Source organism: Carassius auratus, chromosome 10, assembly GCF_003368295.1.
Source record: "Carassius auratus strain Wakin chromosome 10, ASM336829v1, whole genome shotgun sequence".
NCBI classification, from domain to species: domain Eukaryota; kingdom Metazoa; phylum Chordata; class Actinopteri; order Cypriniformes; family Cyprinidae; genus Carassius; species Carassius auratus.
The window spans coordinates 5,838,868-5,864,167 of NC_039252.1; the positions used below are offsets into that span (position 1 = coordinate 5,838,868).

Here is a 25,300-nt window from a genome sequence, read left to right on the forward strand (position 1 = left end):
GAACGCGGCTCATCCAATCACAATTTCTAGCCCTTACTAATAGTTTGTAAAACGATATATAAACGTTTCAATGTATAACACAATAGTATTAACCTTAATATTGACATAATTTTTAATTACAAGGTTCGCCACATTATATTTAAATTAGGCAACAATACTTATGTTGACTAAATAAGCAACAGCGTTAACACTTTTCTAAAGTGTGGCCCCAGAAAAGTTTGACATCCATTTTAACGACTTAATTAATCAGGGAGGCGGTATCTTAACGCCTTCCAGAGGCTCTGATGAATTTATGATGCTTCTCTGGATTCGTTGAACTCGCATCACAGTTCCTGATAGCCGCATATCGTCAGTCAGCGCAGCGACCGGAACTGTAAAACCGTCTCATCCCACTCCGCGCGCGCGGGCAGATTTACAGTACCCTTCAGCTGCACGAGACAAACAGCAGCAATTATCTGGCGGGAAAGAGCGACGTCAAACATACGGCAAATCAGCATCGGTGAACAAACAAGCTGAGATTTCATCGTCCGTACAAAGAGAGGAGACAGCATCTGAAGCTCGAGGCGCAGTGTGACATGGAGCTGCGAAGGTTTCGTGTTCCGGTTGAGGACGTTTGAAGCAACGGCTTTTTATACGCCACCTAATATCACGGACCACTCTTCGATGTAAAACTAGTTTACGCTATTTTCGGCGATTTCGATTAGGTTTACCTATCGAAAAGGACTTTTGTTTACCTCGACAAGTTTTTTTCTCTTCTAAATTACTACGATTGTGCTCTCTGAGCTTCTCTTTTTCCTCACGTTTAAGGAACCGTCGATGAAAAGTCGCTCGGGATGTTGACAACTCCACATAAACGGATATGAAATAAGGAACACTTAGATTCGCCTCATCTTAAGACTGTTAATACGCCGCGTTTATTGTTTCCCAAACCCGTTCGCTTCACGTTTACGCGGTTTTAGGACGCCAGAAGTCGAGGGGGAAAAACCGCCGAAAGTCGCTCACGCGGATTCCCTAACAGTTCTGCAGATGTGCTCTGGTTCAATTCTAACCTTCGTGTAGGTAAGATTGAACACAACTGTGATTTATTTCGGTTCATATGTCCACAGAATTGTTTTTGTTATAGAAATATGCTGGTTTTTTTCTCTATTGGTTTGTGTGAACAGGAATTAATCCTAATTCGCGTTTAATGTCAATAACGCTCGCGGGGACATTCTCCAGTTGATATTTTCATTATAACACTTTTAATGAAATTAAATGATGCCTGTTTTTCTTGATATAGCTTGAATTGGCATTCGTAGGAACTTGTTCTCTGTCCATGGTGCTGAAGTTATGGAAAGCTGACCTGCTGAACTCGATTTAATTCAAATATGTTGATGTTACACACATGTCGTATATCCTAGATAGATGTTTTTCAATACTGTGTCATTATAGAAGTATAATTCATGTCTGAGTTAATGTTTTTAACCAAATCATCACTACAGTATACAACTTATAGGCACATATGAGGTTGAATTCCAGGTAAAAACCAATGAAAAGCACATTTTCCCCACAGTTTGTACTTAGATGCACCCAAAGAAACAGCCTTTGGTAGTTTTTCAATCTACAATGAGTTGTAACTACATCACGATTTTGCATTATGGTTTTGATCATGTTACCAGTAAGTCAATCTTTCTCATCCTGTTCTCTTTTAATGATAACTCAAACGTTAAAAGCCACTGAACCCATCATGTCACGTGCAGTCAAGCAGATATGGCAATCTACACTCCTCCTGATTGGTGGGTGCGATTTCCCATGACCCCTTCGAAAGGTGCAAAGAGATTTTTTCCCCTACGACATTTACGAGATGGGACATAAAGGGGGAAGGGCATTTCCAACATAATATTGTTAAAGAATTCTCTCCACCCCCAGCCATGACCGTTCCTCCATCCTTGACCCTCCCCCGTCACATCTCTGTCTCCCTGTCACACATATTAATTTGCAAGATGTCCCCATTCCAATGAATCATAGAGACATAGCATGTCTATTCCAAAGTGTCATCTTCAAAGGAGGAATAAGCTTATTTTAACCAAATCATCTTCAAAACAGCTTTTCTGTGCTGTTGCAGTGAACGTGGAGTTGTTACCTTTAAAGTTATTTTAGCCTGATCTGAAATGTAAAAATACATTTCAGTATTTCAGTCAAGTTGGCTATGTCATATGAATAATATTTTCTCATAAACCTCATGAATCATAAACCTGTTAAACAAATATTGTGAAATTGGTGTAAGTAGACTTGACTGAAATATAATTTTCTTGTACAAATTTCCAATAATCTTTGTTTTATTTAAAACTTTATTTAAAATTTAAAATGTATTTATTAATGTGTATGACAGTGTGAATGACATCTTTGGACCCCATTGACTTCCATTCTTGGTAAATTCCAAAATTCCAACAATTAAGAAAACTTTTTACATTTTTAAAAACTTATAACTTAATAGTATTTATTTATTTACTACTTATACTTACATACATACATTTGTGCATACATATACGGCATTCTTCTCTGAAACACAATATATATATATATATATATATATATATATATATATATATATATAATGTGTGTGTGTATATATATATGTGTATACATATGTATATATGATTAAAGAAGTCGTACAGTACAGGTTAGGACATAAGACATAAGGGTGATTAAATGATGACGGAATATTTATTTTTCATTTATCCTTTCAATGATGTTAACACATTTTTTTAGGTTACCCTGACAAAACATTTTTCATAATATAATATAAACGTGCTTCCCAGAGACTAAAATGATTTGTATTCTTCATGCAGCAAGGTTTAGGAATAATTACAGAATGTTACAGTGACTTTGAAATTGCATCACCTTAAAAAGTATGTAAATATTAAGTCATACAATGTTTTTGAAGCATCCAACTGAAAAGTGCACTTAGACAGACAAGATTTTATTCTGACCATAAGGCCTATGAGCAGGAACGTTTAATGATTTGGATATTTGTAGGATCATTCTTCAAACTCTTTTCTGCCAGAACCTCCAGGCTGCCTTTCACACCACATTTCCTGACTACTCTTTCGTTTATGTCCTCCACTGTTCCTGCTCTCCTCCCTCATCCCCTCCCCCAGACCGGTTGATATGTCTCCTGCCACAAGGCCATGTCACTTCCTGCGACCGCAGACACCAGCATGGGCTTACAACACTCCTGCCTCCCCAAGGGAGAACATACCGCCCGATGCCTTGCAGAATAAACATGTTACAAGACTGTTTTTACTAGAAGATGGAAGCTTGCTCTCACATCCCCCCAAACCTACTTAAGCCGAATTGGAAAAGTCCCAAAGCAATAACAAAATGGATTATTTCTCACATCGTTTGGTATGGAGGAGATTTCTCAGGAGGATCTTCTCCAAGAAGGGGCCATGAACATATAGGGATGTTCAATGTGAGACAGGAGCAGAATATCTTTTGAAGCACATAATTGTGGAATGATTCTGGATATGGAGTGGCCTCTTGCCAACTGGACAGGCAGAGATATAAAAAGATTAGGGCAGGAAGCAAAGTGGAAAAGAGGCTGGAGCTGTACTCAGCTGCCCTGCAGGAATAACTCTAAACACACACTATGTTATCTCACAAAAGAGTGTTTTTATGTAAGTCCTGCAAACACTTTTATCCTCTTTGTGGTGATGGAGGAAGACTGGAGGTTGTGTACATAGTGGCTACAAAAAAAATGCCTGAGTCATATGCTCACCCCGGATCCTCTAATGCAGACACAGTCAGTCGCCCCTGAGGCCCGGGAGAGCTGTAGCGCCTGTTGTTCCGGTTAAACTGAGGATAAGTCCTTTAGAAATATAGAGGACTGTCAAATTTAATATGATTTTATAAATGACTTTTTTTGTTTGTTAATGTTATTATATGTTAAAAAAATTAATTGAATTTAATTGTTTTCTCTGTTTTTTTTTTTTGTTTTTTGTTTTTTGTAAAAGTTGACTTTTTTTTAATTTCCACAAAAATATTTATGGGCCCTAGAATATTTTGTTGTATGAATACAATACATGAACATGCAATATATCAAAAGAAAAATAATATATTCTGACATAATGCATTCTTTTTTATCAGCACTTAAAAAAGCTGAGAAAATTACGTTTTTCTCAAAAGACATTATTTTAATAACTTTATTTTACACATGCATCTGCTTACATACACTATTGGTTGTTTCTGCTTCTTCTTTGCCTGTATTTTGATCCAGATATTCAGTACTCTTTCAGAAGATGTGTAATAGCACCTCCTACCATTTAACAGTGAAAGACAGAGAGAGAGAGAGAGAGAGAAAGTTACTTAATTGAAGTTTGCACAATTTATTGCGTCTTGATCTGTATGATATTTTAGACTGTTTTTAACCTGACACAGAGTCTTACATCTTCAGAACACAAATTAAGATATTTTTGATGCATTCTGAGAGCTCTCTGACCCTCCCATAGACAGCCATGATCATAACATGATCAAGGCTCATAAAACGCAGTAAAGAGATTGTTAAAATAATCCATGTGACATCAGTGGTTCAATTTTTTTTTAATGAAGTTACAGGAATACTTTTTGTGTGCAAAGAAAACAAAAATAACCATGTTATTCAACATTTGTCTCCTCTGCATCACCTTACAGTTTCATTTTGGAGAGTATCTCCTATGTAAACAATGTATGCAACATATGTACGCGGATACATTGTTTATGTTCCGGTAACATAAACAGTGTATCCGCTATAGGGGAAAATAGTATTTTATTCAACTGAAAAACACAAAATGCTAAAAAATGTATGTGCATTTTGAAATCAACTTGTACTTTTTGAAATTAAACATCCATTTTAATACATTTTATGCAGTAATAAACAACATGTAAACACTGCAGAATGTTTTGCCACAAAATCAGGCAAGTAACAGGCAACAACAAATGACAGGCAAGTAATTGCACAAAAAAATATAATTAGTATAAATAATAAACAACACAAATATACCAAGCAGTCAGTTAAGTTTACATCATTAAAGTAAAATGATTTCCAGTTTAAGTGAAATTCAGCCAAGTATGGTGACCAATACTCAGAATTTGTGCTCTGCATTTAACCCATCCGAAGTGCACACACACAGAGCAGTGAACACACACCCGGAGCAGTGGGCAGTCATTTATGCTGCGGCACCCGGGGAGCAGTTGGGGGTTCAGTGCCTTGCTCAAGGGCACCTAAGTCGTGGTATTGAAGGTGGAGAGAGAACTGTACATGCACTCCCCCCACCCACAATTCCTGCCAGCCCGAGACTCGAACTCACAACCTTTCGATTGCAAGTCCGATTCTTCTAACCATTGGGCCACGACTTCCCCACAACAAAAATAATGAAGTAATGGTTCCCAAACTGGGGGTCGTGGCTAAAGGGATAGTTAGGACCCCATGAAATCCATTAGATTTTTTTCCAAATTCAGTTTTCCATTAAAATTCGTTGTGTGCGCTTCAGTGTGTGTGTAGTAAATGAAACCGTGCATCTGCACCATTCATTAACAGAGACAGAACATGCAGGATTCATATTTAAATTGACTTTTGTGGCTTAATCTTTACAGATTCTAGCCCATATCGTGATTTGATTTAAATGAAACGAACTACTTTTGATTAATTAATTTAAAATTTGACAAATTCCGCGACATTCCACGTTAAACTGTAAATTCCATTTTTATGACTGGAATAAAGACTACACTACACAATTTTCCCGCTTATTATGCGGCTACTTGCCTGATGTGTACATAAAATATCTTACACACCACCACTGGTGAAGAAGCCAGTGTAATGCAAATATATCTGAAAGGTCAGCGCAAGGATATCGTCGCGTTCTCGTGAGACCAGTCCAGACCAGTACCACGAGATCTCGTCACACCCCTAGTATCCGCCAATGGATACGTATCTGCATACGTATCTGCTACTCTCCAAAATGGTGCTATAAGTTGACAAATTGTTGAATAAAGTTATTTTTGTTTTCTTTGTGCAAAAAAAGTATTCTCGTAGCTTTGTAATATTACGGTTGGACCATTGATGTCACATGGATTATATATCTCCTTGTTATATTTCTGAGCCTTGATCGTGTTAGGACCTTTGCTATCTATGGAAGGTCAGAAAGCTATTGGAATGCATCAAAATATCTTCATTTGTGTTCTGAAGATGATCGAAGGTCTTAGAGGTTTGGAACGACATGAGTAATTAATGACAGAATTTTAGATTTTTGTTTTAGAGAGAGAGAAAAAAAAATCATAAAAAGTCATATGTAAATCAGCGCAACTCTCAGTGCCTGCATAATATGAAGTGACATTCTGACTGAAAGTAACTGTTCCATGAGTAAATCTAAAGCAAAAAATATAATTATTATGCTATGTAGGGAAATTATACTTTACAATATATAATTAAAGTAGCTTTAGGCTTAAGTTGTTGATATAGACAGCAATTATGGCTTAAGAACAGGGGTCACAAATGGATGAACCCCAATGCAGAACACCTGCTATTTACAGCTGGAGCCATTTTAACCATTCATTTGTATGATTGTGAATAACTGCATAACTGTTTGCTGTTTCCACGGTGACAAGATGCCACTTTGAGTGCCCTTGAAGGATTTAATCTCTTTAGATGATACAGGGCATGATGACCAGGATAGATAGACTAGTGTATCTGTTATTTGTTCTGAAGTGATGTTATATATGCCTACAATGAATTAGAGCTGCACGATTAAGATAAAAAACATAATTTCCATTCAATTCCCTTGATATAGTAATTATGACTATTAAAGTTTATGAATAGACTTTATGTACAGCAGGTTGCAAATCTAAACTTGTCGATACTGTGCTGTATTATGCAGGAGAAATAATGCAACTTTGGTTACTAATATTATTTTGATCAAAAATAGCAAACACTTCTTTCATTTTTCGGAAACCAAATTAAGATATTGTTGATGAAATCAAAGAGCTTTCTGGCCCTGTATAGACAGCAACACAACTGACACTTTCAAAACCTATAAAGGTAGTAAAGACATCATTAAAATACTCTGTGTTACATCAGTGGTTCAACTGTAATTCAACAATTTCTTCTCTTCCCTGTGAGTGGACACACGTTCACAAGAGTACCACGTTGCATGCAATACAGTAGTATGTACTATAGCATTAAAGTATAAACAATAATAATGAATTAATTATCTAATTAACTAATCAATTACATTGTAATAAAAAATAAGAAATTACAAATTGAAAAAAATATAGATATATATTAAAATGGATTTTACTTCATGAAATGCAATCTCAAACATCTCTATGGACAGGCAATGGAGAAAAAAATCAGCTCTTTGCCCTCTGGCATGTCCTGTTTACATTTAACACTCTCCCTTTGCAAACTTTGCATCATGAAAGATCATCCTAATGTATCAGACTGCTTGAGCGAACCAGCAGGCCCATATGAAGCATTAAATCAGTCCAGACTGGCATTCGAGCATGTCTGCTTTGGGTTTGTTTATCTGAGGTATGCATTTCTGCATATTCAATGCAATTCAAATCCAAGCTGTCCGCTGCAATCAGTTTACTTATGTGTTTGTGATACCGGAGATATTCTGCACATTAGGAAAAAGCAGTGTTTGTGTACCTTGGTAAGGGAATACATTTCCCTGCCGTTATATATTTGGATCAGTGTGGGTTTAACGTCAGTCCTCTATAAACTCATGAGGAAGTAGCATGTGTTCATATCCTTCATTGGTGTGGGAATAATTTATCAAATGGCATACCTGCATGCTTCATCCCTCAACACACACACACACACACACACTATGGATCACTCAAACAGGCCTGTGCAGTAGCCTTGGGGTTACCAAGTGTAACGCTTTATTTGTCACGAACCACAAATAGAAAGATTATGCAGGGTGCATATGGCACTGCCATGTTTCATATCTTGAAGTGCTTTTACTGGGTTTGATGTGTGACTTGATAATAAGAATAGGCTTTTTTTATTTCTCTAGGGTCATGTATGAAGACTTAGTCATGGAATTAATGTGGTATAAACAAATGATCTGCCACATTTAGTCCTAAACCAAACGTCCCTCAAAGGGAAGTGATATTGATATCCCTGGTAACCTTCATAGTGTATTTGTTTACTGTCCGCATTCTGCTTTTTTATGTTTGTTTGTTGATTTATGATGGTTTCAAGACTCTATTAACACTGTAACATGAGACGACTTATTATTTTTAAATCATTATATGCTATTTATTTCTTTTGCCCTATATAAAATTGTCCTTCAGGCTCTATATCTTTTTTTTTTCTTTTCAGGCCAAGTGTGTTGTGCTTGTCTGAACATGGATTAAATCACCCTATACATTTCTTCATCCTTTTATCTCTTTGAAATTAAAGAAATGTAGTTTTGACTGCAGGGTGTGTGATACTTTTAACTAGGTTACACTATAGTCTCACTTAGAGAGTTGTATTGCACTCACTGCACACTTTAAAGAAGCTTATGCCTCTTGGTTATTTACTCCCTGTTAAGTCTGACATAACATATCAAAAATGTAATCTGTTAGCAAACCCTTTGTTGTGTGTTCTAGTGTATGTAGTGTCTGTTAAGTTTTCAGACAGTTTAATTAATAATTATGTCCAGAAAACATTGCAAAAATCACAAAACATATTTAATAGATACATTGCTCTTTATTGTTGTTTTTCGTGCAAAATGTTTGTCTGTGGTTGCTATTTCAGGTCTTTTTTGTTTCAGATAGTTCAGGTTATCTTCAAATGTTACCTGTGTTTAATGGGCAAAGGATTTTGAAGTATGATTTTTTTTTTTTTTTAAACAGTATTGTATAAATTACGTAAGTTCATTTCAAGGTGTACTTATTCTCTCTAATACATAATGCTAAAAAACACATAAATATGATAATGTACATACTGCTAATATATAACATGTTAACATACTTTTAACACATAACATGATAACATAACACTAACCTAATAACATGCTAACATACATACTGCTAACATACGCATACTGTAACAACATAATATACACAATGCTAATACAGTATATAATGTAACAGCATAATGCTACCATACACATACTGTAACATGATAGCGTACACACTGCTTACATACTTACTGTAACAATGTTACTGTTACACATACTGTTACACTGTTACATTCCATAATATAACATGCTAACATACATATTGCTAAGATACAATTACTTTACCAACACAACATAAACATACTGTAACATCATATACACACTGCTAATACAGTAACAGTATGATAACATACACACTGCTAACATATACTGTAGAAACGAAGCTAACATACACATACTGTAACAATATGATAACATGAACTCTGGTAACATATGCAATAACAACATAATGCTAACACACACATACTGTGAAAACATGATAAAATACACACTGCTAACACATACTGTAACAATATGTAACACACACTGAACCAAATGTAACAAAAAAACTGCTAACATATACTGTAACAGCATGATTACGTACTGCTAACAAGTGCAACCTAACCTAAAAGTGCTAACCTAAAAATACTGTAACAACATTCTAACATATATTCTGTTAGTATACTGTATTTTAACATATGTGCTGCTAACATACTTTAACACCATGCTAGCATGCATATTGCTAATCTAATCATACTGTAACAACATACACACTGTGTGCTAACATATACTGTAACAACATGCTAACATACATTCTGCTAATATAGTGTATTTTAACATCTGTGCTGCTTACATACATGCTCTAACAACATGATAACACGCATAATGATAAAATACACAAAATTTATGTTAACATATATAATTCAATTCACAGTTATAGGAGTTAGAAAGATAACAAATTGGATGCAACATAACAAAAGTTAACAGCAACAGAAAATTTAAAATATTATACATCCTAATAATATACAGTAAGCTATAGGTCACATACAGCAACAAGATTTTTAGAAAACCTTTGACACAAGGTTATAATGAAGTCATATGATATGGTGGTTCTCAAATAAGCAGCAATTTCTCATTTAAACAGTATGTAAATGGACATCTGAAGTAGAATCAAGTGATCGTCTGCCTGCATTACTCAGTTTTGTGGTTTTATTACATAATTGGCCTAGGAATTGTTTTTATTTTGGATTCTGGTTATAGTGTCACATCACATCTCTTAACTTTCAAGACTATCAACCAACTTCATCAGACCCATCATTTTACTTGACTAACTTCACCAGCTACAGTTTCACTGTTTCACAGCTTGAGACAGGCACTAACTAGCATAAACCAGCCTGAGACAGCATGGAAATTTATGCAGGTCTAAGGTGGTTTTGTCATCAGGGTGGCACATCCATATTCAAAGCTCTTTGTGCATGCAGTCCAGATGTATTCTTCTGGAAGTGCACTTGATGCCACGTTGAGTCACAATGGAAGGAGTCACAGTCTTATCTTGTTTGCAGAAATGAGCGACCTTTGTTGCAGGTTTATGTTTCCAGATTCATGTCCCCTGTCAGGTTGTTTTATCATGCTGTCACATGATTTTTCCTCTGCCATGCTTCAGAGGAAAATGCTTTCTCATTATTTCCCATGGCACACCACAGAGAAATGTGCAAACTTCTGTGTCAGGAGTTAAGTTCCTTTCAGACACTTCACACATTGCACCTTTGACCCCCACCTGAAAGTACCAAAAACAGTGTCACAGAAGAAGGATTTAATGAAGTTGCTAGCAGTAAAGTGGGATAAAAAGCAAGGGAAATACTAAAGCAAAACCCTTGTGAAAACAAAGTGTGCTTAATTGCATATAACACACATTTTTAGTGCACTTAATATCTAAATCAATCAAATCTAATCTATAAAATACTTAATAAAAAATGTCATATTCATATAAGTTGACAGTGCTTTAATTAATGTTAACAAATACAAATTTTCCCATTTTTGTGTAGTTAAGTGTTTAGTGTAATAAGTAGTTTCATGTTAATGTAGTTAACTTACTTGGAGATACGGAACGAGTATTGCATCTTGTTAAAGAGGCTATTGATAAAACTCCTTTTTCTCTGATGACTGAAGCCTTTTTTAGTAACGCACTGTAACTATTGACTATTTGCCATTGGTTCATGCAGCGAATATAAATGCCCATATAAATTAATATAAATGGCCATATTTAAGCGGCACATCGCCATAGGATTCTCAGGTTACTTCGGCTGAAGTGACGACTGAGTCATGCTGCTAAATAGCATGACAAAGTATGCAGTACTATCTCAGGGAACTAAGGTTAGGTTAGTAACCGAGGACATTCCCTGTCGATACTTCACTCTTACTGCATCTTATTAAAGACGCTATGGGGAACCAGTTAAATCCCGCCATGCTATGCTAGAGGAACGACTAATACTTGAACTTGCCTTAAGCTCCCAATGGGGCCCTGAAGAACCAAGTATTCTGCAAGGAAATCCCGCAAGAGGCTATAGGGCCAAACACAGAGAGAACTCGCCTTCGGCCTTGTATAATCATTCCAGAATAAATCAGTACAACTTTGGAACTCACTAAGGGGCCTAGAGTGTAATTGAATGAAGCAAACTCCAAACTTGTATGCAGAAAGGCCCCACGCCTGAAAGGTTCTGACATCCAGAATGTACAATCTGTTTAATGTGGACAGGAAGGCACAGTTAGAGGTACTGCACAAATTTCTGCAATGGAAACACCACTAGACTAAGCCCAGGAAGAGGCCACACCTCTAGTGGAATGGGCTCTTACTCCCATAAGGCATTGAAGGCAGAATCGAGAGCTTGTGAATAGAAATTGAATCGAATCGGGACATCTGAATCGATACCCAGCCCTAGTTATTACCTGTGCTCTAAACAGAGTCTAGAGGTACATAGCCATGCCTTGATTTCAGGATGACCTTGGAGTCACTGGGCCCAAATTCGAGGCAGGTGGCGCTCAGTGATAGCACCTGCAAATCTCCCATACGCTCTACCAATGCTAATGATAGCAACAGAACAGTCTGAAGCATCAGAGAATGAAGGTCAATGGATTGTAGTAGCTCAAATGGAGGGCTCTTCAGATCTCTTCAACACTGTCACAGCTCTGTAAACCAGTGCTGGTTCCTCCGGGACCACCAGTAGCACCTTGCATTTCTATTCCCTGACTCACTTGATTACCATTGGGATCAGAGCGATCTGGGGAAAAATTGTAAAGGGGGAAGTTGGGCCAATCTTGGGCCAACACGTCCCTGTCCTTTGAAAAGTTTTTTTTTTCTGAGGTGAGGAGGTCGACCTCTGCCCTGCCGAAGATCTCCCAGATTTTCTGAACCGTTTGGGGGTGGATTGTCCACTCCTCTGAGGAGATGTTGCTGCGGTATGAGCATGTGTGCTCATAGGTTCAACCGTCCTTCGGATGAGATATTAAACCAAGGTCCTGACTCTCTGTGGTCATTAAAAATCCCAGGATGTCTTTCGAAAAGAGTAGAGGTGTGACCTCGGCATCCTGGCTAAATTCACCCATTGGCCTCTGACCATCATGGCCTCCCAACAATCCCCATATCCGCTGATTGGCTTCATTACTCTGTTTCCTCTCCACCAGTAAGCTGGTGTGTGGTGGGCGTTCTGGCGCACTATGGCTGCCATTGGATCATCCAGGTGGATGCTGCACACTGGTGGTGGATGAGGAGATACCCCCTGTCTGTGTAAAGCGCTTTGAGTGCCTAGAAAAGCTCTATATAAATGTAAGGAATTAAATTAAATTATATGTGCTGCTCTCAGCAAGCGCAAGTTGAGTTGAGCCCATACCAAGAGGCGCTCCATAAGTGTGAAGAGGCACTTCGATGAGAGACTGCCCTGGCAATTTCTATAGAACACCACTGTCATGCTGTCCGAACGGACCTGGACGTGGTGACCTTTCAGGTCCGGCAGAAAGGTTCGAAGGCCCAAATATACTGCCATCATTTCTAGGCAGTTGATGTGAGGCCGGCATTCCCCTTTCGATCAGTGGCCAAAAGTTGGTTTGCCATCACACAGCGCTCCACAACCCATGTTGGAGGTGGCTGTGAGGACCACCTTCCTTCTGCAGACCATTCCCAGGGCCAGGTCGGTCGCTCTCCGCAGCTCTTTGAAAGCCGCGGGGTCTGGGCCGGACTTGAGTTTGGCCTGGAAGACTGCCATGGAATGGAGCACCGAAGTCGCCTGTCCAGCAGACGAGTAGGTTCATCCGGCGAATGAAGTAGTCCAACACGGCTTGGATGGGTGGGCAGCCTTTGGCAAGGGGGTGGGGTCGACATACGTCCCCGACAGCTCTTCCGCATCTGAAGCCTCTTATCGAAATGCTGTCGTCCATGGGGTCACACTCACTCCCTCCAAATGAGACCATGTCACTCACTGCTGCTGATTAAAAGAGCGTCAGTGGATTAATTTCATAGTTTTGCAATGTGCTTTGAAAACGGCATGACATAGTCTAGATTTATGCTTTCAGGTTGAAAATAAAACGTATATAGTACAGTCTGTGATCTAAAATGGTAATTGTGTATTAACAGCTGTCAACCATGTCGGTACGCAAAAGAGCTGTCAGAACATATTTATATAACGCATATTTTGTTTTTCGGAGCATGTGGACGTGCGGACCACTTAAATATGTGCACCCCTGATAATATTATATTAAAGTATATTATTCTTGTAAAAAGTGCTCTTTTTAAAAGTAAGCTGAAGTGTACTTAAAATGTAAATTCACCTTTTTGAAAAAAAAATTGATACAGTGAGAAAATTAAAGATTTGGCAAATATTGAATGTCAAAATATGCCTTTAATGTTGTGTCATACAAGTATGGTGTACTTTTATATATATCTGGTGGAAATTCTACCTCAAACAGGTTTTTATGCAACACAATCATGTAAAAAATGTCTATTTTTCAGTAATCTATAATCAAAAAAAATGGGACTTAATTTCTTTTGATTTTTTTTTTTTTTTTGGATGCAAACCAAGAGATATAATTATTCATAACAAGGAAATGATCTGGCATCAGTACAAAACCATCTTCACATTATGTAACACTAGAGTTGAAATGAAAGAGTCTGTCTTACATGAAACAGTGATGCAATATAAATATGTCTGGACATGTTTGAAGTTATTGTAAAATGCAGATATATTCACATGTGCACACCTGTGACAAATATTTTTCTGTGCATTAAAAAAAGTTCAGTGTAGTGTGTCATCCGGTTGGGCTACAGAGTTGAGAGAATGAGTTGCTTCAGCAAGAGATGGCTATATCAAAACCTAGTAAGCTGCATAGGCAGCATTTTTGAGCTTCACTGAAAGAGAAAATGTCAGTATTTCATTGAGACTTGAAATTAAATAAACTGCTTAAGTATTGTAGATCTTGTAGTATTAATTTTCACATGCAGTTACACATTGTCGGTTAAAAACAAGAAAGTGGCTGGTAAAATCATTGAGTGGCTGGTAGATTTTGAAATCCAACATCCACAGTGCCCGGTGGACAAAATAGTTAATTTTCATCCCTGATGAATGGTGCCAAATTTTGTAAATATTGCATTAAAATGAAAATTACTAGCAGAAACCAAATGTTTTGCACCTAATAAGCTGAAACCAAAAAAAATATTTTGGAATAACTATCACAGAAGCTGGTTTCCACCTCCAAATCATAAAATTAAAAGGTAATTATAAGAAAATAAATAAAATAAAAAGGCAGCCTTGTAAAAGCAGTACACTTACAGCATACTTTTAAAATAGTGTACTTTAAAAGAATATAATCAAGACTGAACTGAATGCCATGTTTTCAGAGACTAACTGCATGCAATTTGCACTTAAATTAAAATGGATAATCATTTAAATTTATATTAAATGCAATTATTTCAACTTAAGTGTGCCTCTTTTTGATCCATTTAAATAGGACTATATATTTCCATATGTCTTTTGTCTTTGAAATAGGTTTAAAGTTTAATGCATGCATTAAAATTTAAATAAAATAAAAAATACTTTAATGTAATTTGCATTTAATGTATTTAAATATATTTGTAATTTAAACCTGTAAAGATGGAGTTGCATTTTAAACCTTTTTTTTTTAATGAAGTGGAAACAGGCTCTCAAATCTAGTAATATTTTGATAAATACTTTTTTTTCCACATAGACTTCCTTCAATATGTGTTATTTTCATAAGCTTATGTTTCAATAATATATTATTTAAAAAAATGTATATTCCCAAATTTAAATCTGACTTTTTAAACATAGATCTTGCTTTTTGACACAGACTGCAGGAAAAAGCCATGAATAACCAACAAAACATTACACATGGGACAGACAGGTGTGTGTTTGTGATATGTTCAAGAAATTTTCTGTAATTATCAGCAAAAATAAGCCACACAAAAATGCAATACATTTTTAAGCATATGATTTGTCACACTCTGAATTGTGTCATTGATTTTGCAGTCATATTTCATTTTTTTGACCGATTTGTTTTGCAAAGTCTTCGGTGAGATTAATGCATCTCATCATATCAGAGCGGAAGTGTTTACAGGACATTAAATATGATTAAACCTGCATGTTTACTTGCACACTTCTTCTTCTCCATGTCATAATTTTCTAAAAAGCTACAGCTGCCATCAATATTTTTGGCCTGCTTCTCTCTCTTTTATTAAAAATATCAAAATTATATTTTGAGTTAAGCTTGCTTGAACTATGACCACTGTGTTACAAGGACATGCTGCAGTGGCAGAGGGACTTGTCTGTGGTTACTGTGTGTTTCTGTGTTCTGAACGTGTGCTTGCACACATCCTGTAATTAAAGCTACATGTGATGAATATGTTGTGATATGGCAAGATATTCTTCATACTGTGATCTAATTTAGTGATCCCCATGGGAGGTTTGTGAGGTAGACTGCAGCACGCTAATGGATGTTTGACTTCATTAAATTACAGCTATGTGTGCACATGAGCGATTTGCGTAAATACTGGGTTTTGGGTACGTTACACGTTTGTATAACTATAACTATTCAATTTTAATTTTGAATTACTGGGTCCCAGTATTACTAATATTTTTAGGTTAAAGGTCATGAACATGGCAGTCAGGTTTTTTTTTTTTTAAGAAATGCATTTTTTTATGTGAATATATTCTTTATTTTGATGTCAGGACAGTTACATTCTTTGAAATATTTACTTTATGCCCCATAAAATATCCACATAAATTTTAATTCAGAAACGAAGAACGTTTATGCAAGTCATTGCATGTGTGCACTCTATTTTTAATGTAATGATTTTGTATATGGGCAAAAAAAAAGAAAATGTCATGTCATTGACCCAGGGGTTAACAGACTGATTTCTAGCTTCTCCTCAGCCTAATATCAACAATGAGCTCTGACGTATTATTGATGTTCTCTTCTAGCTGCCTTTTTCACAATCAAATGAAAACCAACAGCCCTGTTTCATTTCCAGCCCAGATCGATTGATTGCATTCGGCCGCTAGACGAATCAGATTACAAAGGCCTAATTTGATTTTTGGGAGCAGGTACAAACTACTCGAGGACAGCTCAGCTGATTGGCTGAGACAGATGCCTGTCAAAATAAAACACAGAAAGACTAGAATCCCTCAGACAGTCAGATATTCTTTAAATCAAGGTAGTTGAAGAGGAAATGGACCGGTGTGTGTGTGTTTCTCATTCCGACAGGACTCTATTATTAGAGAAGAGTACACGAACCAATGTTTTATTTCCTCCTCTCAGTATTCAGGACATAATGTTTCCAATCTGTTCTTTTCTTAATGGTAGTAAAGCTAAATTAAAATTGGAGCTTGATGGAGGTCCATGTCTAAAGAGCACCCAGTGGAGGAAAGAAGATAGATGAAGCTCATTACAGTTTATTGCCCCTACACAAGATTACTTTACTTCTGTCACTTCACACCTGAATCGCACGCTATTACAGATAGTCTTATTTAAGCGTTATACCTTACAAATGTTAGAGGAGTTTTCTTATGCATCATTTTTAAAACCTTCAGTCTGATTTATAGCACAGAAAAAAAGATTAAGTAAAATTTACTCCAATTTACTTTTGGAAGTCATTGTCAAACCCTTGGTTGTTTTGTAGTGTTTTCCTTCCCCATGTGTTCTTATTGACCTAGTTTCTGTCTCTGTCTGTTTGTATCATTTGGTTTAGGTGTGTTTCATTAATAAACCTCATTTGCATTTTGCAAATGTATTTAGTTCTAGTCTGTTCCCGTGTTCCCTCGTCCAGTGTTAAACTTACCGTTTTGTATGTACTTGTGATTCCTGCCTGCCTTTCGTGGCTACCCTGTCTGTGTGGATAATTAAAGACTGTTTACATTATTGTTCTTCTGCGTGCACCTTCCGTACATCACAACTGTGACAGTAATTGCGCTTAGATTGTTTTATTTTATTTCATTTTCAAGTTATTTAATAAGGCCGACATACTTTTTTTACTTAATTTTTTATTTTATTTTTTTGTGTGTGTGTGTGTGTGTGTAAAAATTTGACTTAATATGTTTTTGTTCTCTTGATTTTTTTAAGTGAATAAAACCTATTAATGTTTAATGTTCTGTTACTTGGGACATTTAAAATATTTTTACGTTTTTAAATATTACGTTTTTGTGGTTACCATTGTTGTTTGTTGATTCATTCAGTGATTAAACACAAAATAAATTGTGTAGAAACCAAAAATTGCAGAAACTGCAAGTAACACATTGAGTAAAATATAAAATTTTAACAGAAAAACTGAAATAGTATTTCAAAAAGGTGTTAAAACTATTAAAACTCTGTAATGCTAATATAGAATATAAAAACTAATATAAAATACTAAATAATATCTAAATAGTGTGTAAAGCACTCGAATAGTTTTTTTTTTGCTTTACTCAAATATAAATAAAATAGTAAGTAATAAAAAAACCACTTAATTTTAACATATACTCTTCCAATTCAGTCATGCTTACAACTACAAAGCAGCCAATGTTGTTTCATTTAATGCAACGATAACATTTACATTTAATTATAGTCAGTAAGCCAATCGTGTCTAGTCATTTCCACAGCTCTCTTAACATGTAAATGAAGTAAGCATCATTTCTTACTGTGACATTTGACTAAGGCTTTTGGGTCAGCTGACCTTGGCTAGCTCCACTAAAAGGGCATAACCTATTAATACTCATCTAACCTTGCCCGTTTCCAGTCATTCATTGAGCAATCTCTCCTAAAGGCTGCCTTTCATTCTCTTTCATGTCTAAACAAACTGGGTGGTTGACGTGAGGTCAAGTAGAGCTAGTTTCCCATACACTGATTAGCCAGAACATTAAAACCACTAACACGTAAAGTGAATAGTATTGATTGCATTGTTACAAAAGCAGCTCTCAAGGGGTTGGATATATTAGGCAGTAAGTCAACAGTCAGATATTACAGACTGAATCTGCAGTAGCATGGGTGTCGTTGTGATCACAATGCTGCTCTTGCATCACTATTTCTTTTAACAAGATGTTAAATAAGAGTTTCTTCTGAAGGATTTTCTCACCCTACGTTAGAATGTGCAAACTGATTTGTGTGTGTGTTTGCTGTAATAGTGAGTCTGATTTCTCTTTAGAAATCAAACTGTGGGTACATTAAAAACATTGCAATGTAAAATTGAGTAAATGTTTTGCCATTAAGTCAAGATCCAGGTGAATATGGTAGAAATTGTAACTAATAGATTAAACCATATTTCCCCAGAATAGTTACAGTACATTAAGACAGCTGTTTTGTAATACAAGTTTTCTTAAATGTCATTTTTATATATGCAAAGTATGCTTTATCTAAGGAATTTTGGATATCAACAGCCAGAAAGAAAAAAACACAGTCCCACTTTATATTAGGGATAGCATTTAACTACTATTTAAATTAATCATGTAATGTAGTGCACTTACTGTGCACAAACAAATACCTGAATGTTATTACATATTTACACTGTTGACCCATCCCTTACCACCAAACCTGTCCCTAACCTTACCTGTATCCCACCTCAATAGCAGCAAACGTCTTTTGCAATACCAGGTGAATGATATAAGAACAAACCTCTCTGTAAAAATGTTCAGAATATAGATATATGAGTGCAACTATAAAGTTTCCTGTATATAAGTGCTACTGAAGTGAAGATTGTTAGACTTTAATAGCAATAGACTTCAATTGTTAGATTGTGAGTAAAGATATGTGTTGTAATTGAAATCTACAGATGCAAATATATACATTTACATTTCCCTATAGTAAAAAAATAAAGGTACTAAAATGCATTAGAAATACATCTATTTTATGTTAAGTATAGTACAAATACATCTGCATATTTATGTAATATTAATAATATTTATAATATTAATAAAAAATACCCTGCAATTGTACTTTTGGTATACTAAACTGTTAAGTCTGCTAATTTGAAACAACAAATTTTGTGCTTAATGCACTTTAATTGTGTGGAAGTAATGCTGAACTCAAGATACACTAAGGTATATTTGATTGTGCTAAATTGGAACTATTGCAAGTTTACTTCAGGTACAAAGACTGATACTGATATTATACAGAAATACAATCCTCATTAATAGTGACATTTTAGGTTTATGTGCATTGTACGAAAGTAGTACTCCCAATAATTTTGATATCAGCAACTCTCGAATGTTATGTTGGAAATATATGTTAATAGATTTGAAATATGCTTACTATTTAATAAATGTATTTGAAATATTACATTTTGTAGGGTTGTCTGAAAGAACACGTGTTGTGCAAAAGTTTTTTGTGTTCTGCAAAACAGACAAAAATCTATAAATCCTAGTACATGAAAAACAATGTTTTTGCTTGTGTCTTGATTAAACATTTAATTCCATTTATTGTAAATACAACAACATAATGTAATCACAGTGTGCCAAATGATGACTAAATTCATTTGTTAAAATGTTTTTTTTTTTATCATCCACATCTTTGTTTATTGACCTTTTTATCAGTCATCTTGGTCCAAGGTTATGTCTCTATCATTTCCTCTTCTTTTGACCTTCGTTATCCCTCCTAGAATATGTTAAGTCTCTCTTTTCCTAAAATTTGTTCTGCCCATTCACATTCATCCCTGTGAGGTGATGATTTTGGCATTCAAATCATAGGTGCTGGGAAGCATTTATCATGCCGAAATGTCCATAAAATTCCCCTGGCACATTTGATTGAAGCTAATGCAGTTCAGTCAGTGGTCGCATGGCGGGTTACCTTTGATCATAAACAATTTTATATAGACATTTCTCGTTAACCTAATGCCGTTCTCTCTGTTTTTGTTTTTTAGGGTGTTGATGGAGAGCCTTTCGAATGACAGCCGGGACAGTGGTAATCACAGGAGGAATTCTAGCTACAGTAATCTTACTGTGCATTATCGCTGTACTGTGTTACTGTAGGCTGCAGGTGAGCTCTTTTGTTTCTGTGTGCTTTTCTCTCTGTTGGAGAACTGTCATATTTGTCTTACAGTTATAATGTTGTGTTTTAGTAACTTCTCTTCCCTTAGGAAGTAGTGACATGCTTTCCTTTTCTGTAGCTGCTGTTAGATCTCATGTTTTCTGTAAAGGAAGTGACTGCTTGTCACAAACACGAACATGTCTCGTCAGAATTGAAAAGACGGGGCACATCATGTATTTCAGATGGTTTGTTGGTTTTTGCACATTTGATTTGACACTGAAACAACTGGTTTGCACTAAAATTGATGGCGTGATGAAATTTTTTTTTCAACTTTTATACAGCAAAGACACAAATGATTGACTGAAGTCAAAGTGTAGTTTAAAAGTTTTATTTCAAATAAATGCTTTCGATCTTTATCTTCTATTCATCAACATAACACACAACTGTTTTTGACACTGATAATAATCAGAAATGTTTCTTGAGGAGCAATCCATAATATAAGAATGATTTCTGAAGGATCATGTGACACTAAAGACTGGAGTAATGATGCTAAAAATTTATCTTTGATCATAAAATAATAATAAATTAAATTTTAGAATGTTTTACAATAGAAAACTGGTATTTTAAATCGTAATAATATTCCACAGTATTAATGTTTATAAATGCAGCCTTCTTGCAGAAGACTTTTAAAACATTTTAAAATCTGTTGAATGCGTATTTGCTGTTCTTTTTTTAAATCATACAGAATAGAATGAAACTGCTACAAATGTCTTGGTGTTCAATTTCACATATTATAAATACAACAAAATAAATCTAAGTATTCATAATTCTATGAACTCCAAATTTATTTCTAAAAACTTGTAAAATGTTTAGATTTTAGATGCTGTCAGTTTTTTGTTATTGGAGTTTTTAATGGATTTACAAATAGAAGAGCATTAGAACCACAATTTATTTATAAAGTGTTGGGGAGTTACTAGTTACATGTAACTTAATTACGTAATTTAATTACAAAGTAAATGTAACTGTAATCAGTAACAGTTACTAAGAAAAAATGAGTAATTCAATTACAGTTACTTATGAAAATTTTAAAGATTACAGTGGGGATTACATTTGAATATTTACACACATCCACATACAGATTTAATTGATTTCTTTCCCAAATCGAACCGACTATTATGAGACTTCTGCGATGCAGAAACATAGTCTGGTTCGTAGAATCCAGTCATAAAAATGTGATTACTATTGCCTAACGCGGACGGAATATGCCACATTTTGGACAAATATATCAAAAGTACACTTGAATGAAAGCATATGCAAAGTTAAAAAAAAAAAATTCTATAAATCCAGAGACAAAGGTTACTGTTGTTAAACCATGCCACAAATTTACAAATTAATTTATTTAAAAATAAATACAAATGGTAATACAAAAAAACATGGTTACTGTACTTTTACGTAATAAAAGCAGAATTAATTTGTTTGTATGAGTTTGAGATTTCCCGGTCTGAAATTTTTCCCAGTCCGCCCCATGTGGAAATTGATGCAGACATGCGGTTTCATTTACTAAACATAGGCCTACTGAAGATCAAAGTGTTTTCAACCTCTGCTGTCTCAATATATGTACATGAACACATACACATAATTTCTAGAACATTTACATAAAATTTACATTTATTCATTTAGCTGACACTGTTATCCAAAGCAACTTACAATTGCTATATATGTCGGAGGTCGCACACCTCTGGAGCAACTAGGGGTTAAGTGTCTTGCTCAGGGACACATTGGTGTCTCACAGTGGATTCAAACCCATGTTTCTCACACCAAAGGCATGTGTCTTATCCACTGCACTAACACCACCCCAAACTGCTCTGAGTCACTTCATGAGCATTTAAAAGAAAAAAGTCATATAAATCGGATGCCTTGAGGGTGACTAAACAACAGGCAAATTTTCATTTTTGGGTGAACTAACTTATAATGCCAAAAGACGGTTTGCACTGACGCAAGCTGTTAGTACATCTGGCCCCAAGTTACTTGATAACACTTCATTTTAAAGACCAATTCTCACTATTAACTAGTTGCTTATTAGCATGCACACTTCTAGCATATTGGCTGTTTATTTGTATTTATAAAGCATATGTTAATGCCTTACTCTGCATGACCATATTTTAGATTCCCTTAATCCACCCCCATACCTAAATTTACCATTTAAACAAACTAGTAATTGGCAGCAAATTAGGTCAAAAGTTGTAGTTAGTTAATAGTAAGAACTGGTCCTCAACTAAAGTGTGTTTAGTTATTATGTATATTTAAAATGCTAAGCTGACACAGTGTCTCTTTACATCCCTCTAGTACTATTGCTGTAAGAAGGAGGAGTCGGAGTCAGAGGAGGAGGAGCCTGACTTCGCCGTCACGTCTCGTATGCCGCCAGTGCATTCAAACCACAACATCCTGGCGGCCACTGTCCCAACGGCAGCCACTCCCAATGGGCCTGCTCTCTTCACGCCCCCGCCGACACGAAAACTGACACGTTCACAGACGTACTGTCCATCCTGTACGCATTACGACCTGCCATTTTACCTGCAGCAACCAGACGGCTTAAGAAATGGTGGTGAACGTATTAGCTACCGCAGCGTGCATCAACAGGATTTGGGGCTGCCCACCCCACTCCCTGCCCCATTGCCCAGCCCGCTGCCCACCCAGCTGCCGATGCCACTACCCAACTACCACAAACTAAACCTCAGTCGCTCGGTCACCATGAGGGAGATGTTCACGCGAAGCTGCAGCATTAGCACTGACGTGTAGCCAGCCAAAATTGTACAATGCTAAATGCTAATGGCTAACTGCAACAACGCAGGCAACCGACTAAATTCTCATGGAAAGACATAATTTGGCATTTCATACTGTAGTGTTTGCCTGCGTAAAAAACAATGTCAACTATGTCCTCTGGAAACTCCCAGAGTGCCAAGCTTTTAGGAAGACGACCCAGTGTGTTTGTTTGTAACTGGAAACTATAAAGGCAAAAATGGGCTGAGAGCAAATTTAGAGACCATCTCCCTCCCTATGCGCATCTGCTTCACTCCTGAATCCCTTGTTTTGTGTTTTCGGTAATTGGAAAGAAGATTCAGAAAATAAAGCTAAAGTTTTTATGCTTTCCTTACATTTTTCTCAAAAGACACCAATATATGGAAACGCTGACATCTTGAATTTTTCAGTATAAGGTGTGAATTGGAACTTTTCTATTGTTCACGTAGCTCAAGAGATTTAGGTGAATAATAACTGATATAACCACAGACTTTGTTTTAACAAACCAACACATATAGTACAACTTATGAAAAGCCCTAAGTGGGCTGCAATAAAACTGTTGGGTCAAAATGATGTAAGTGTTTGATTATGAGGTATCATGGGATGAGAGGCATTATTTTTTACTAAAATATTATTGAGTTACTATGTGCGATTCTAAATATTAATAGATGTTTTCACAATTTGCAATTTGTTTGTTCTGTTTTGGATGTTTAAATAATTTGTTCTTCTTTATTCACATTTCTCCTATCTAAAAAGGTACAGGTTTTTGTTTCCCTGCATTAATGGCATAAAGATTTCCACTGATCATATTTTACAAACCTTGATGTGAGATGGATATATAACAGCCATGAATTCTTGATTTCAAGGGCTACATTTGCTCTTTCTAAACTCTGCTTGTTGGACTATGAACAGAACATCTTATGCCAGAAGGGTTTTTCTATCTCGCTCTTTCTCTCTGCTGTTCATGCTTACAGAGGCAACAGTTAGCCTATTTCCAGTGTTGTTGATGTAAAAACAAGTAGGACGTTGCACCAACTTTCTTCTTTTTAATAATGACACAATGATTATCAAGAATATTTGTTCTGTTTCTAGCCTGTTTGACAGTGATATTCTTCTCTCGCTGGGTGTGTAGCCACACACTACAGTCCTGCAGATGACTTTGACTTCTGTGATCACCATGTGATTGTGTTGTGATTTCAGATTTCTCTCCTAGCTCTTCTTTCTCTCATCAGAGCCAATTTAAATCTCACGCTGTCTCTCTTATCTGCGCACATACATGGTTCAGTGCCTGTTTATACCAACTGTATTATTCTTCTTATTATTGTTATTATTATTATAATTATTTCTGAATAGTTTTTTCATCACTGCTTTATCACAGTATTTTTGTTTCAGTCATAGATCAGTTATATTGTTTCATGTTCTAAAGTGATGCAGAAATGGTCCTGTAATTGATAATACAATTAAGAATACAATGTGGATAATAAATTGGTTGAAAACTTTTTGCCATGTGTTGAAGTTGAATACAAATTTAAAACCTGCATTATTTTATCATTTCGATTCAACATTTTGGTTTATTATTACCAAGTACTTGTAATATAGTACTGTTCATTATCAAAGTGAGCAGGTTCAATATTTTAGATAATATGTATCTAATGATACATTCAGAACATTGAGCGCATTATATGAATAGAATCAGATTAATTGTGAATTTGAATGTAAACATTTTCCATTACATTTTTGTTAGGAGGTTGACCTTTCCTCAACTCTTGCCTCAAAGGTTTTTCTTTGACAAATTGCATATATCATGCGATAAGTCACATTTTAGAGAGCTGAGCAATCGAAAATATAGGTCTTTTGTAACATTTCTAGGTCTTTTGTTAGATTTTTTTTACTTTTTTTTTTACATTTTATGCTACACTGAGTTGATCTATTGCAAATCTAATATTAATTTAAGTACCCCACTTCATAATAAGGTTCAGTTTGTTAACATTAATTAATGGATTGTATATAATGAGCTAATTCTTGTTAGTTTGTAATGTAATGCATCATTTCTCAAA

General features: G+C 35.7%; 1 protein-coding gene across 2 annotated transcripts; it reads left to right on the top strand.

Moving 5' to 3' along the window:
• The first annotated feature begins 306 nt into the window (after nucleotides 1-306).
• On the top strand, nucleotides 307-24,492 carry LOC113109663 (protein FAM163B-like). 2 transcript variants are annotated; one of them, XM_026273371.1, is made up of 3 exons: nucleotides 307-1,059; nucleotides 20,338-20,453; nucleotides 22,791-24,492. In XM_026273371.1, the coding sequence occupies exons 2-3, from the start codon at nucleotides 20,361-20,363 to the stop codon at nucleotides 23,241-23,243; spliced, it is 546 nt and encodes a 181-aa protein (XP_026129156.1). In that variant the 5' UTR covers nucleotides 307-1,059; nucleotides 20,338-20,360; the 3' UTR covers nucleotides 23,244-24,492. The 2 variants fall into 2 exon arrangements, with proteins under 2 accessions (XP_026129156.1, XP_026129157.1); XM_026273372.1 differs by having other exon boundaries at nucleotides 307-1,055.
• Nucleotides 24,493-25,300: the final 808 nt, after the last annotated feature.